Raw genomic sequence first — 15,624 nt, 5'->3', positions numbered from 1 at the left:
GGTAGGCACACAGGGTCTAAGAAAGGCCGCCTCACCTGGTTGGAGGTCAAGGCGACGATGCGGTCCAGGTCTTCCACCAGCTGCTTGAAGGTGGGTCTCTGTGAGGGGACCGCGTGCCAGCAGTCTCTCATCATCATGTAGCTGGGGCAGGATGCGAGGTCGTGGTGGGGGGAGAGGACAGGCTTAGGGCGGAGGGGCCGCGGGCAGCTGGCTGCGCGCCCCCTATTCCTCCCTCTATGCCCCGAGCCCAGCCCGCCCCCAGGGCCCAGCCCAGGACCCCAGGCATCTTTTCTCAGGCTTACAGCTCGTTGGTGCAGTTACTGGGCTTGTCCATACGATGACCCTCCTTCAGCAGCTTGAAAAGCTCCTCCACGGGGACCCCAGGGTACGGGGAGCCGCCCAGAGTGAAGATTTCCCAGAGGAGTACCCCAAAAGACCACCTGTGGATGAGCGTTGTGGGCACAGAGCTAGGCCCCCTCACTGTTTTCACCACCTCTCCCCCCAAGTCCTCGACCCCAGGGGACCAGGGGGGGTCAACTTCTGGGGACAAAGTGAAGGGGCAACGTTTCGTTCATTTTCTGAGACAGGATGTGGGGCTGTACCACCCTGGAAACTCCCCCCAGAAACTGCTTATCTCAGACTCACACGTCGCTCTGGTGGGTGTAGATCCGGTCAAACAAGGCCTCCGGTGCCATCCACTTGACGGGCAGTCGGCCCTGCAAGCAGCACGGGGACGCTGGGATGGCCCGGGGCAGGCAGGGGTGGACGCAGGGCTCGACTCAGCTCACCCGCCCACCCAGCCAGTGGGGGTGGGGGAAGCCCAGCGGCTCGGAGTCCTGGGGTAGAGGACTGGCAGCGCCTGCACTTACGTTAGTTGTCTTTTTATAGTAGTCGATGTGGTGGATGTCTCGAGCAAGACCGAAGTCTGCGATCTTCATTACATTGTCCTCCGTCACCAGGACGTTCCTGGCGGCCAGGTCCCGGTGGATGCACTGTGGAGCCCAGAGGGCAAGAGGCATTGGGGGTAGGGTGGAGGTGGGCGCAGGGGAGGGTCAGCAGCCGCCAGTGGGCCCACTTCCCTCACCGGCCCTCTGAACCATCCAGTTTCCTGCTACAGGGTCCCTCTCCTGTAGGTCAAAGCCAGACATCCAAACACCCCCAGCTCTGGGGCTGCCCAGTCACTTCAGCAAACCCTCCAGGCATCTTCCCCTCCTGGTGCCTGGCTTTCAATCTGCAGGCAGTGAGCTGAACCCCTCTCTGCTCTGTCCAGTTTGCATGGGCTCTCATGGGGATTCCCTGTCTCCCCAGCCAAGAATATCCATACAGGCCTGGGCTCAAACAAAGCAGCTTTTACCCAGCACCCAAAGCTGCACCTACCTCTCACACAGGACCTCATCTCCTCCCTGTAACCAGTTACAGCCTAGGCATCATCGTTCTAACTTCATACTGGTCCAGCCCAATCCCAAGGCCACGTGGCTCTCCTGGCTCTGATGTCCCCCCCACCCCCCGCCACCCCCCAGGGTCCCACGCTATCCAGGGGAGTTTCAGGAGCCACACCTTCTTGGAGGCAAGATACTCCATGCCTCGGGCCACCTGGTAGGCGCAGGATACCAGGTCCTTGGAGGAAAGCTGCTCCTCGGGGTGGTGGCTGGGGTTGTAGCAGTACTCCAGCCCCGGCGGCCTCCGGGCCTGCAGGTACTCCCGGAGGTTGCCTTTGGAGGCGTACTCCACAATGACATACAGGGGACCTGGGCACATGGGCATGGAGAGGCCGTCAGGGCCGCCGGGCGAGCGGATGGGCTGAGTCTCGCCTGGAGGAACCCCTTCCCCAAGACACATCACGAGCCTGTTCCCCAGGCCTCACCTCCCCTTTGAGGGGACCCCAGAAATTCATCCCACTCCCCAAAAGAAAACAAAGGCAGTCATTCTTCTCAGCCTAGTCCAGGACATTCCCAAGCAAAGCTGGGGCCAGAGCCCTGACCTTGACCACAGCAAGTCACCTATTCTGGCCACACGGTGTGCATGGATCCAGGTGCCTGGACTCAGATGAACCGCCATGGGCATCGGGCTGGACCCCGAGAAACACATTCCAAAGCTAAAGTGGCCTCTCACCCCAACCCACTTCCCTCAGTGTGGCTGAGAGATGCCTGATCCCTGATGCCCCAGCTGGGCATCTTCTCCCTGACAGACAGACAGACAGATGGCAGGAGCCTGAATGTCTGCCTGAGCCCCTCCCCCACACAGATGGAAGCCTGCTGGCAGGGCACCCACCATCCTGTGTGCAGGCCCCCAGCAGGTTGATGATGTTCTTGTGTTTTCCAATCATCTTCATCATCTCCATCTCGGAGATCAGGTCCGACAGGTCTTTCTCTGTTGCATCCGCTGCATGGACAAAGCAGAGAAGGGGATGGAGAAGCATTTGCGTCAGAAGGGAGGCCAACAGGATAAAAACTAAGGGAGGGGGATGAGGTGAACACCCAGGGGTCCCTTTCCTCTGGGACTTGCTTCTCTCTTTACACGACCCTTCCCTCGGCCTTTTTTTTTTTCTTTTTTTTGGCAGCACCACACGGCTTGTGGGATCTCCTCTGCAGAGCAAGTGTAGAGAGTTAACTGCTTGACTGCCAGGAAGTCCCTTCCCTCTCCTTTTCACATCCAAATTTATCTCCCCTTCCCTCTTATGAGAGCTGCCGGTGTTGCAAAAAAAAAACACCAGGATCTGGGGTCACCACCTGATGACGGACGCCAAGAAACAAAGTGAGGTCGTGGTGAGATGGCGGGGTGTGCAGTGCCCCCCAACTCCAGGACAACCTGAGCCGGCTGTGGAGCAGGTGCAGGTAATGGCCTGAGGCCCGGAGTTCGCTGGGAAAGGGAAGGGGTCGTTTCTGCAGGGACACAGACACCACATACACTTCAGCATCTTCACGGCCACTTTGGTCACACGGTTGGGTTTGTCCTTGTCCAGCCCGATGGCCTCCGCCAACACCACCTGCCCAAAGCAGCCCTCTCCCAGGGGCTTGCCTAAAACCAGTCTTCAGGGAAACAAATGTTGGGATAAGCTGGAGTGGTAACGTTCAAACCTGACAGAAACCCCCACTCCCCCCCGCCCCCCACCGCCTCCAGTTCCCCCGACTAAGAGCAGACGGTGGCAGTCACTTCTGGATGCTCCCCTGAAGGTCTGAGCCCATACCACTGCCCCCATTAGAATAATGAGCCGGTGGGGGGGTGGTCACCTGTCCCGAGGCAGCTCCCAGCGAGGGTCTTCGGGAAGCTCGTATTCAGAGACCCCGGCCAGCATAGGGGTGCCGCTGGAGGACAGACGCGAGGGTCGAACCAGCAGGACCCCGGAGTTCATGGACGCGCTGGAGTCGGCCGACACCTGCAGGGAGGCGTGGGGTCACCCTTCCAGCAGGATCGGGGGAGCAGTGGCAGGTCCCTCCCCTCCCCGCTCAGGACTTGTTGCTAAAGGCAGTGGTGTGGACCTGGCATCTGGTGCTCCCTCCTAACACAGGCAGAAAAGCCACAGGAGGTCGGAAGACCAAGGTTCTAACACTAACTTATGTTTGCCACCAACTCACCTTCCTGGGTTTTGGATTACTCACCTTTCACATGAGCATGAAGCCTGACATTCTACTGTAACTTATCAGTACAAGAGCAACTCTCTTCCTGTCCCCATTCTTATGTGAAAACCCTGCCATGGATGAGGGGTTCCTGACTCCTGAAGTCCCTTCCAGAATTATCATGGCTTGGAGCGAAGACTGCCTCCTCCTTTCACACACCTTCACCCTCTTCCATCTCCTGGGATGAGGGGAGGCAGGCGCACAGGAGTGAGAGGGCATCTTGGGACCCAGCTCAGCTTCTCTGCTTTGCACATTTGTACCCGTAATGGGCCCTCAGGGGAAGCTCAGATTCATAATATCAACTAGGCATTTAGCCCAGTGAGGATGTCTCCCAGTCCCGAGGCTGGCTGAGCAGGGCACGGTGGTTGAGGTAAGATGGGCTCACAGGATTCATCGGCCAGAAAAGCTTGGAGCCTGACCCCGAGCACTTAGGACATTCCCCTGCTGCCACCTGGAAGCCGGAAACCAAAGTCCGAAGCAGTCAGTGGGGACCATGGAGAGGACAGAGTGCCGGCAGGCCCCGCAGGGAGGACGCACAGGGCGAGGCAGAGGGTGCGAACCCCCCGTCTACTTTCTGTTACCTGTCTGCGCAGAGGGATGCTCTTGGCCAGCTTGTGCACGGCCATCTGGCTGTGGAAGTCACTCTTCTTCGTGCCGCTCTTCATCTTGTAGATGATGACAGACCCCACCATGCAGGAGATAAGGAAGGCCCCCGTGCAATAGATGATGATCTCCAGGTACAGCGGCGAGGTCATCACCGCCGGTCTCTCTTCCAGGGCTGGGTCAGCGTGAACAGGACGTTAGTGGGCTCAGGGCAGGGCTGGTCCACTAGGGTCCTGGTTCCCTAAGAAACTCAACATCCATCTCCTATACTCTGGGAATCTGGGGGGCAGAGACTAACCGAGCTAGGTCCTAGCTGGGATTGGGGTCCTGACACAGCACACAGCAGACATCCTGGGATCTGTGAGGCTCCCTGACCCTGACTTGAATCCCCAGAAGGATGGATTGTATCTTGCTAGCCAATGCCCATGCCCATGAACTCAGAAGCCCTCCTGGCTCAGGGACTGCTGGACTGGATGGGTACTTGGTGCCCTGCAAGAGACAGCTGAGGACTCGCTCACGCTAGATGCTTCTCTCAAGTGTTCCCATGGACACACAGCCCTTCTCCACAGTGCCCGAGCACTGCGTCAACACCTATCACGGGACAGCGAACCATCCATCAGTCTTTCATTACTGATGGCCCAGGGGTACCCTGAGGGCCCAGGTGGCACCTCATCCATGTCTGCAGGCCACAGCGCCTGGCATCTGGTGGCACTCATAGCGCAAAGAAAGTGATGCAGGGAGGAAAGAAGAAAACCAGTGTATGTCCTGACTTCATTGCTCAGCTTTGCCTGCGTCATCTCTATCAGGTCAGACGTGTAAACGTCTACATCTAGCCAAACTGCAGACAGAACTTTGCTTCCAAATGTTGTCTGGATTATTAAAGATAAATATGGAAACATCTCTTAAGACTTCCACTCACAGGTCTAACTCCTCACACTGAGGAAGGTCAGGGAGGGGGTAGTTTTATTCTCTTCTCTATTCAAACTCTCCCGCCTCCCACCTGCACTGAAGCCCACACAACTCAAGCCTCTTTCCCTCCCGCACGGAGGTGGGGAGGGTCCCATCCAGCGGGACATCCCTTCCCCCACCCCTCCCCTATTAAAGACCCCTGCCAGCTGCAGGGGCCAGCACCATGAGGACCTCTCCCAGGAGGCCTCAGACATGACCCCAAACCAGCCCAAAGAGAACTCCCCGAGGTGCAATGAGGAACGGCAGAGCTGATAACAGGGAGAAGCGTTTCTGTTTTTCTCTTTCCTTAGCATGGAGAAACAGACGATCCACTGGGAGGCACAACACAGGACAGAGACAGTGACGAAGAGAAAAACAGAAAATGCTTCTGCGCCTCCAGTGGGGCGCACGTTATCAGAGGAGGAGAGGGAGGGACAAAGAAAGAGACCAGAGTCCGCGGGAACCTGAGAACCTGAGAAGCGCCGCACCTGGCTCCAGACCCGAGGCCACCAGCCCACCACCCTGCCCAGGCTGCAGGCTCCTGCCTTCCTGGCCCGACCCCCACGGCCCTCTCTGGAAAGGAGCTGCGTTGGGAGCCAAAGAGCATAAATGGGCACCACTGAGCCCCCTGTACTGCCTGGGAAAGGACTCGCTCAAAGCAGTTCAAGTCCACTGTCTGGGTCTGGAGATCAGCACGGGGAGGGTAGAGGGCACTGGTGCTTACCAGTGGCAAGCCCCTCCCTTCAGAGCACCTACATTCAGTTACCGGGGGAGCCTCTCGGAGACTTCAGAGGGCTGGGGTAAAGGAGTGGCTGAGTCAAGGAAGACTGCTGGACCCGAGGAGGGAAGGAGCCTGCCCTGGAGGAGAGCCCGGCTGCAGGTTAGATCCAGATCCCATGCATGCATCACTCTGGCCCCGGGGAGAGACGGAGGCAGGCCCACAAGTGAGGGCAATCTGAGATCCTGCGCCAGGAGGAAGGCTCCGGGGTGAGCCGAGAAGGCCCGACCCCCGAGGCCGGATGACTTGCCGGAGCCGCCTGCTGTGTACGGGGCCTGGCTCTGCGTCTCCCGCGACCCGTGATGCATGCTCCCCCCGTGCCCCTGGCGAGGGCAGGACATCGAGAGGAGGACAGTGTATACCTTCCAGAACGGTCAGCCATGCAGAGTGATGGGAGAGTCCGATAGAGTTACCCGCCAAGCACGTATACTCCCCCGCGTCCTCAAAGGAGACGTTCCTTAAGTGCAGCACCTCCATCTCTTTGTCGGTGGTGTTAACTCCGGCCGTCTAGAAGAGACAAGGGAGCCACATGGACAAGCCCGGGACCGGAGACCTCGCAGAGAGGGAGGAGGAGGAGGAAAGGGGAAAAACGAATGACCCGAGGAAGAAAGGTTCCCCAGCGTCTCCTTTGCAACAACGGACAGACAGAATCACCAGGCAGCGAGAGACCTGTTAGAGGAAGAGGGTGAGAGCCTGAGGAGGAGCTCGGCAGACCTGACGGCGCGACGCGGATGGCTGGTTACACCCGTCACCAGGCGCGGCAGCCCCGGCCCGACCCGGCATGCGGCGCGAGCGCATGGAGAAATGGGGCCGGCGCGCGGCGGGTTGGTTTCCGGAGGGCACACACAGGAGGGACGGGGTGGGGGCTGCGGACTCACACACACACCCATACACACCACACACTCCCCCCCCACACACCCTCACACACACCACACACTCCCCCACACACCCATACACACCACACACACCCCCACACCCTCACACACACACCCATACACACCCCCACACACACTCCCCCACACACCCTCACACACACCCCCCACACACACACCACACACTCTGCACACACACCCCCATACACACCCTCACACACACACCCATACACACTGCACACACACACTCCCCCCATACACACCCCCCACACACCCTCACACACTCACCCATACACACCCCCATACACACCCTCACACACACACCCCACACACACTCCCCCCACACACCCTCACACACCCATACACACCCCCATACACACCCTCACACACACACCCCACACACACTCCCCCCACACACCCTCACACACCCATACACACTGCACACACACACCCCCATACACTCACCACCCATACACACCCCACACACACTCACCCCCACACACACACACCCTCACACACACACACCCATACACACCCCCCCCACACCCTCACACACACACCCATACACACCCCCACACACACACACACCACACACTCCCCCACACACACCCTCACACACCCATACTGCACACACACACCCCCATACACACCCTCACACCCACACCCGCCCCCCCCCCACACACCCTCACACACACACACCCATACACACCCCCCCCACACCCTCACACACATACACACACCTCCATACACACCCCCCACACTCCCCCACACACCCGTACACACTGCACACACACACCTCCATACACACCCCCCCCACACCCCCCACACACACACTCACCCCCCCACACACACCCCCCCCACACACTCACCCCACACACACACACCCATACTGCACACACACACCCCCATACACACCCCTCCACACACACACACCACACACTCCCCCTCACACACCCTCACACACACTCCCATACACACCCCCTTACACCCATACACACACCACACACACACTAACACACACACACATACACCCCCCCCACACCCCCCGACACCCTCACCCCCCCACACCCATACACACCCCCCACTCCCTCACACACATACACACACACACCCTCACACACACACTCCCATACACACCCCACATACACACTCTCACCCCTCCCACACACACCCACACAAATACCCCCTTACATCCCCCCACATACACTCTCACCCCCCACAGCCACACACTCACACGCACACAAATACCTCCCCCACATCCCACACACATACACTCACCCCACACACACGCACACAAATACCCCCCACACACTCACCCACACAAATACCCCCACACACTCGCCCCCCCACACGCACACAAATACCCCCCCACACACATACCCCCCACCCCGCACCTCACACACACCCCACACACTCTCACCCACACAAATACCCCCCATACACACCCTCCCCACACACCACACATACACTCTCAACTCCCACACTCACACCCCCCACAAACACACACACACCCACACACACTCACCCCCCCACACACATACCCCCCCAATCCCACATACACACACTCTCACCACACACACCCCCATATACACTCACATCCTCACACACCCCCCATCTCCCACCCCCGTCACCCACAAACACTGCACACACACCCCCACACCCCCCTACACCCACACCCCACCTCCCACACACACCCCCAGATCCTCACACACACACACCCACACACTCATACCTCACTCTCACACACACACCCACACCCTCACACACACACACCCACACTCATACCTCACTCTCACACACACCCCCCATATACACTCACATCCTCACACACCCCATCCCCCACCCCCGTCACCCACAAACACACCCACATACACTGCACACACACCCCCACACCCCACCTCCCACACACACCCCCAGACCCTCACACACACACACACCCACACCCACACACTCATACCTCACTCTCACACACACACCCACACTCATACCTCACTCTCACACACACACCCACACCCTCACACACACACACTGCTGCAGACGCTGGTCCTCTCTCCTCTCCATCACTCGGACCCTCGGTCTCCAGGATCACGCAGGACACACCCCATACACAGCCAAGAACACACATGAGGCACAGAGGGGTGACACCAACACAGAACCAACCAGTCAGCCGCCCAGGCCGGGTATTTTTCCATGGCTCCGGGCACTAGAAACACAGCAGGCCAACAGGGAGAGTGGGGTGCTGGCCTCCCCACAGCTGCCCTGGCAGCTCGGGGCCTCCGTCAAACCCCCAGCACAGGGGCCCCTCCAGCTCCCCGTTACCTTTTGCCACAGGTCTGGTGACTGTGAGCCACGCAGACTGGTTAGCTTCACCAATATAATTGGAAACCTTACACACATACTCCCCGCTCTGGGCCTCTGTCACATTGAACAGGGTCAGGACCTCCGCATCCGAGCTATTTATCCCCGAATGCTGGAACAGACCAACGACACGCCGTCAGTTGGGCCAACACGGAGATGTGGCCATATTTGCTCCCGTGCAGTGTTAAGGTGGGCCTGGGAGCTAAGGCAAGGGGCTGAGGTGACACATGTCCTCTTTCCCTCATTAGCAGGACGAAAAAGTGGACTTTAAAAATCCATGTAACTGAAAAACAAACTGAATGAAAAAAATCATTGCCCCAAGGAAATGTTTCATTTGTGTTAAACCCCCTCCTCCAGGAAGAGGGCAGAGGTTGCCAATGGAGATGGCAGCCAAGGTCCAAGGCCCCAGGCCCACTTCCTCCACGGCAGTTTCAGTGCCCGAGGTGAGGAGTGCGGTGGCTGGGAACTCTTTGGAACAGCCAAGCCAGGGAGGAGGAGGTCTAAGGCTGGGACCAGGAGGGAAAGCAGGTTCCCAGCTTCTGGTTACTTCCTGTTGCAAGATCCATTGGAGAATTAGGCAATTAGCTTCCCTGGATTAATGGAGCATTCAGGGACATTCAAAGTCTGGGAGTGGGAGGAAAAAAAGGAAGAAAGTGCCATTACTCCTGAAACCGCTGAGGACTGACCCGTGGCCTCGGCTTTTCCAGCCCTACCTAAGCTAAGCCATGCCTGGCATCAGCCTGTGTGCCAGAAAGGACGTGACTTGGGAAGCAGGGCACAGACTGGGAGATGCTTGCTGGGAAGGCTGTGGTAGTGGGCAGTGGGACAGCAGAGTGCCAACGCCTTCCCGGAGAAGCTGACCCAAAAGCCTGGGCATGGTCACCGTCCAAGCTCTTCAGAAGCCAGCAGTGCTCACCCCTAGCCCTCGGCGCCCCACAAGCCTTCACCCATGACCTGCCACTGGTCCTTTGGAAAGTGGCTGGGGCCCCATGTAAGATGGAACCTGGACCCAGTAGAAGGACCGGGGCCCAATCGCGGTGACTGGGCCGGACCCCAGCCACCTGGGTCCCAGGCGATACGGGCCTCCTTCCCTGAGCCCAGCCCATGGAGACTGGAGCCAGGATTACCTTCAAGATCTGGACATAAGGCAGGTTGTCCGGCCCAATCTTACTCCCGTTCACCTCGATGTGCTTCAGCCACTGGATGTGGGGTTGCGGGTCGCTGTACACCTTGCACATGAACTCCACGTTGCTGCCCAGGGCCACGGTCTTGTTGGCCGGCAAGCCTGCCTGCAGGATGGGCCGGTGAGGGGACCGCTCTGCGGGGGCACGGGACGGGAGAGGGTCGTCAGGCCCCGCCATGGCCGCTCCTGGCTGGGATGCCGACAGAGCATCCCAAGGACCAGCACAGCCTACCTGCCTGTAACTAAACCCACAGTCACTCAGACTCTTGCTGTTCAGTGTGGTCTGGGAACTGCAGCGCCAGCTTCACCAGCCTGTTAGAAACACTGACCCTCAGATCCTACTCCGGACCTCCTGGATCACAAGCTTGTTTTTTGGTTTTTTTTTTTTTTGGCTGCACTGCATGGCTCGCAGGATCTTAGTTCTCCAACCAGGGACTGAACTGGGCTGTGGCAGGGAAAGTACCGAGTCCTAACCTCTGAACCTCCAGGGAATTCCCCAGAAGCTTCTTTGCATACCATATCCTCAAAGCCAAGGCAGAACAGTGGCTGCAAAACTCTTTACCTTAAGGTCGCCAGAGAATGAGATTCAGAGCCTCTGGAAGGCAGAGGCTGCACCACAGCACCAGGAGGCACGGCGTTCTTCCTGGGGTCTTGTGCAGTGCCAGGAGTCTGTGTAGACTGACCCCTCTGAGCCTCAGTGTGCCCCTCTGTACAATGGGAACAACAGCGCCCACCTTGCAGGGCGCTAGAAGAATTGCCTGTGGTGTATTTACTGTACCTGGCAGACCACTCGCATCCATGGAGTGGCAGCTACTATTAAGCTAGATTAACCACCACTATGCCAGTCACCTCCTGCAGGAGAGACTCAACAGCACTTTCCCCTTTACAATGAACCTGTGGTACCGCTGATCCTCCCAGCTCTACTGATGGATGAGAAAAGGGAGGTGTAAAAAAGGAAGGTGACGGAGCTAATAAATGCCACAGCATCCTGACTCCACCCCTAAGTGAACATGGCTGCCAGGCTGTGCTCTCCGCATCCCTGCTCCTTCCACCAAGCTCCTCCTCCTGTCGCCACCCTCTTACCCACGACATCGAGCTGGTAGGTATGGTTGATGCTGCCGTATTCATTCTCCACGATGCAGGTGTAGTTGCCCTTATCAGAAGGCACCACGGAGTCCATAATGATGCTCCAGGTGGCATAACGGACCTGAGGGGAAACATGCAAAGGGCCCCACCGTGGGTCTGGAGGGAAAGGTGGGCAGAAGCCACGCAATCTCCAATCAGAGCACGCAGCCCGGCTACACAGGGAGCCAGGGACCGTCATCCCAGTCCACTCATACTCTGCAAGAAGGCATCAGGCAGAGGGGTGTGAGGACTCAGAAAGTCTGCCCGCCACGGCCAAGGCCATTTGCAATCTGGACAAACGTGCCTTCGGAGCCCTCCCAAATACATTGCGAACTTTCCCAACCCTGCACCCCTGTCCACACTGCTCTTGTGCCAGAGCAGCGTCATGCTAAGAGTCCAGCCGTGTCCACCCCTGACATCTCGTTTCAGAGTCCATCTGCTGTTCTCCTATCCCTCTGTGCCTCACAGGTGCAGTGCTCCCATTAGACAGAATTCTGCATGGGCAGGACGCTGCCTCATAAGACCCAGAGCATTGCACACAGCAAGTGCTGGGTGAGTTACTTTATAAACAGTTTATTTTTCTGACTTCCTTTGCTTCTCATTTTCAATATCTATGTATTTTGGCTGCGCCGGGTCTTGGTTGCGGCATGTGGGATCACGTTCCCTGATCAGGGACAGAGCCAGGCCCCTGGCTTTGGGAGCAAGGAGTCTTGGGCACTGGATCACTAGGAAGCCCCTCCTCTACTTTTCTTATGCAAGATTAATGAGAAAAGAGCAACTAGGTGAGATGGGAGAGAAACAGGAATGGTGAGAGTGATCACAGGGTTTAAAGGAGGGTTAGATGAAGACATTCTTCCTAGAATTATAAATGGGCAAAGACTTGAACAGTTTCCACAACAAGAAATGGAAACCACTTATGAACACATGAAAATTCTAAGTTTGTTCCTAAGCAAAATAGCCCACAAGAGAACAATTTGATATTCTCCCCTGTCAAATTTGTGGGCAAAAGTATAGCCAGTTTATCATTCTCATACTCTGCTATGGGAAGGCGAATTCCTTTTCCCTTTTAAGAAAGTAACTGTTACCACAATAAAATAAAATAAAATAAAAAATCACACCCCTACTCATTACATCATCTTCCATTAGAGCAAATGTCACAGTAAAATTTTATGTCTTCCCATTGTACTTTGAACTCTATTGCCTAATATATTTTCTAGAAAGACATGTATACACGAAATGTTGGTGTAAAAAATGAATAAGTGAACAAATGAATAAACTTACCTAACTTTATTAGGGAAAAAAAAAAGGATTTGGGTAACATGCATCAAGAGCTTAAAAATGCTTATACTTTGCTCTAGTAACTTCCAGCAATCTGTCCCTAAAGAAGAATATTTTAAAATATTGACATAACTACAAAGATATTCACCATAACATTATTTACAGCAGTGAAAAACTGGAAAATAACTAGTATCACAAAATAGTTCATTAAATTATGGGGCAATTAATACTGGGATATTATAAAGCCATGAAAAACTGTCTTTCTAATACATGGCAAAAGACTCATAACGTTAACAACTGGCAAGAAATTAGATAGACAACGTGATTGACCATGTAAAAACCACATATGTAGAAAAAAGACTAAAAAGACTTAAGTTTATCTGCTTTTTTAGTATTTGAAAATTTTCTAGAGTGTTGTTTAAAATTGTTTAAAACAATTAAAGGCATATAAGTAAGGATTTTCTAAGTAGTGTCTCTTGCTCGCCTTATTTCAGCTTTCTGGAGTAAGTAAAAACCCAGGTACCTTGTAGCCTCCAATCCTGTGGTCGGGCTTGAATTCTTTGCCATTTTTCAGCCAGCGCAGTGTGGGGTTCGGGGTCCCACTGGAAGGGCATTTGAACTTCACTGTCTTGGCAGCTGGCACTGCATGCAGTTTCTTTTCCATCTTTTCTGGCGACGTCCAGTACGGAGCCACGGCTGCCCAGGGAGAGCGGAGAGAGACAGACAGGGCCTGGTCAGACTTGGGGGAGGCCCCACCCACCTGCTTGCCACCTGTGAACGATGCCAGCACCGGTCCGGACCCCGGAGGGGTGGTCCCCCGGGCCAAGTGTCGTGCCCCGCCACCCCTTCCTTCTCCAGTCGTTTGCCCAAGCTTCCTCCTTTCCCTTTCCGTTCCAACCCAACCCCCGGGCCTGGAGGCCAGAAAGGAAGGAAACAGTGTCTCACGCATACGGTTTGGTTTGGTGTTATCTGTTTCCTTCTCCTCCGAAGAGGAGTCATCGTCGTCATCGTCGTCCTCCGATGAGGGGAGCGCATCTAGGGCAAGAGGGAGGGGGCACTGAGGTCCCTCACCAGGAAAAGACGCTGCAGCTTGCATCCAGTCCACAGCCACCCCGGGAACATGAGGGCCAGTCCAGTAACAGCCGAACGCAGCGATCGCTCCCCACACTGCCTCCTGGGCTCACGCCTCCTTCAGTGCCCATCCCTCCACGGGACAGACACAGTTTATGTAAGAACTGCATGCCCTGTACCGACCCCAACGCACCCCTTCCCTGCCCTGAAGCCTTTACCCCGGGCAGCTCCATCACAGAGGACAGGTGGGGTTCTCTTTAACCTAACTCCACCCCACACTCAGAGGCTCACGCCGTGTCTCAGAACCAGCAGCCAGGGCACCCAAACCCTCCTTTGGAAACCCAGACAGATCGAGGCACTGTGGCCAGAAGCCATTTCCGAAGCCCTGGGTCGAATGCTCTGGAGTCGCAACATTTCTAGCATGTGTCCGCTGAGGTCGGGGAACTGCGCTTCTCAACCAGAGTGGACAGGAACCCGCAAAACAGTGGGCAGCTGCCAACGCCTGCCCCCAACAAGTATCCACCCCTTTGAGCATGTGGTCACCCATCAAGGTTCATGCCAGATCTTCCTCCAGTCCTTTCTAGTTGTTTTGGGGGCATCTGGAGGGAAGTGAAGGAGGCACATCCCTCCGCTGGGGAGGGGGGCGTTCTAGACGATGTTTGGCGGATGGAGGAGAGGCCAGGCTCACAGCCTGAGATGTATAAGTGGTGTAAAGAGAATTCCAGCTCTACTCAGTTCAGTCCTAAGGTTTTGTAAAAGTCACATCCTACAAGTGGCAGGTCCCCAGAGTCACAGAGCTCTAGGGTTCCCTGGCTGCCCTGACACAGCTCTGGAAGCTAGAGAACACATGTCTCCCATCAAGCCGTGACTATGGTGGAGCAACTGGGTCATCCCCCATCCCATGGGGACCTCACCACAAATCTGGGGGCGCTGATGACCAATCCCACCACCAAGTCCAAACAGCCAGGGAACAAGAGTTTGGAAGCTGCCTGAGCCCTTGGGCACCCCCAATGACCTGGGCAGGCTGTGCTGGAGAAACCACCGTGCCTCACTGCCCCCCGGGGTGTCAGCAAGCACCCCCGAGGTGGGTCCAGGCAGCCTCCTGCTCTCTGACCCGACCCGAGGCCGGCACCCCGAGTCACCCCTTGAGAGCTAAGCCACGCAGCGGGCGGGAGCGATGTTAGTGGGTGGCAGCTTCTGCAGCAGAAGGGGGGGTGCGGATGATGGCAGAGGAAGAGGCCGGCCTCCCCCTGAGGCCAGCAGAGAGGGAGGCAGGGGCGGGGAGAGGCGGAGGGCGGACTTGGCTACCCACCTGAGACGTTGACGGAGAAGTAGGTGGTGTCGCTGCCGGAGGGGCTGCTGGTCACGCAGGCGTAGAGGCCTGAGTCGGCGGGCACGGAGCCCCGAACCTCCACCTCCTCCCCGGTGATGCGCGTGCGGTTGCTGTCCGCCAGCTGCACCCCGTCCCGCAGCCAGTTGATGCTCTGAACATCGTCCCGCAGCCGGCAGCGGAGCTGCAGCAGGTCACCGGGGTGCACTAGGAGGGACTCCACTTCCACGGGGGCTCCCCAGGGCTGGGCTGCAGCCGCCGCAGGGACCAGGAAGAGGGCAGAGGGAGCAGGGGGCAGGAGGGGTGGGGAAAGACAAAGGCATTATGCCGGCCGCACGGAGCCATGGAGCCGCAGCGTCCCCGGGGGCGGGGTACAGAGCTGGGGAGGCGGGTCAGTCGGGGGGATGGCTGGCTCTCTGGGCACCCAAGGCTTCCTGTCCACCCCAACTCCTCCAGAGGGC

General features: G+C 57.0%; 1 protein-coding gene across 9 annotated transcripts in view; it reads right to left on the bottom strand.

Annotated features, from left to right (window-relative positions):
• Nucleotides 1-15,624, bottom strand: part of FGFR1 (fibroblast growth factor receptor 1) — a 50,238-nt gene that overhangs the window by 1,119 nt on the left and 33,495 nt on the right. For 2 of the 9 annotated variants that reach the window (XM_020876328.2, XM_020876321.2), the window contains exons 3-17: nucleotides 15,146-15,412; nucleotides 13,708-13,797; nucleotides 13,286-13,458; nucleotides 11,443-11,566; nucleotides 10,304-10,494; nucleotides 6,309-6,453; nucleotides 4,193-4,395; nucleotides 3,231-3,376; nucleotides 2,908-3,029; nucleotides 2,272-2,382; nucleotides 1,558-1,748; nucleotides 870-992; nucleotides 646-716; nucleotides 303-440; nucleotides 36-141 (exon numbers count right to left, since the gene is read on the bottom strand). In XM_020876328.2, the coding sequence (XP_020731987.1) occupies nucleotides 36-141; nucleotides 303-440; nucleotides 646-716; nucleotides 870-992; nucleotides 1,558-1,748; nucleotides 2,272-2,382; nucleotides 2,908-3,029; nucleotides 3,231-3,376; nucleotides 4,193-4,395; nucleotides 6,309-6,453; nucleotides 10,304-10,494; nucleotides 11,443-11,566; nucleotides 13,286-13,458; nucleotides 13,708-13,797; nucleotides 15,146-15,412 (2,201 nt within the window). The remainder of the gene's footprint in view (nucleotides 1-35; nucleotides 142-302; nucleotides 441-645; nucleotides 717-869; nucleotides 993-1,557; nucleotides 1,749-2,271; nucleotides 2,383-2,907; nucleotides 3,030-3,230; nucleotides 3,377-4,192; nucleotides 4,396-6,308; nucleotides 6,454-10,303; nucleotides 10,495-11,442; nucleotides 11,567-13,285; nucleotides 13,459-13,707; nucleotides 13,798-15,145; nucleotides 15,413-15,624) is intronic. The other 7 variants (XM_020876329.2, XM_020876322.2, XM_020876323.2 and 4 more) reach the window with 6 other exon arrangements.

Source organism: Odocoileus virginianus, chromosome 32 (genome assembly GCF_023699985.2).
Source record: "Odocoileus virginianus isolate 20LAN1187 ecotype Illinois chromosome 32, Ovbor_1.2, whole genome shotgun sequence".
Classification (NCBI taxonomy): Eukaryota; Metazoa; Chordata; class Mammalia; order Artiodactyla; family Cervidae; genus Odocoileus; species Odocoileus virginianus.
The sequence above is the reverse complement of the archived record's forward strand: the minus strand, read 5'-3'. Positions and strand labels throughout refer to the sequence as shown.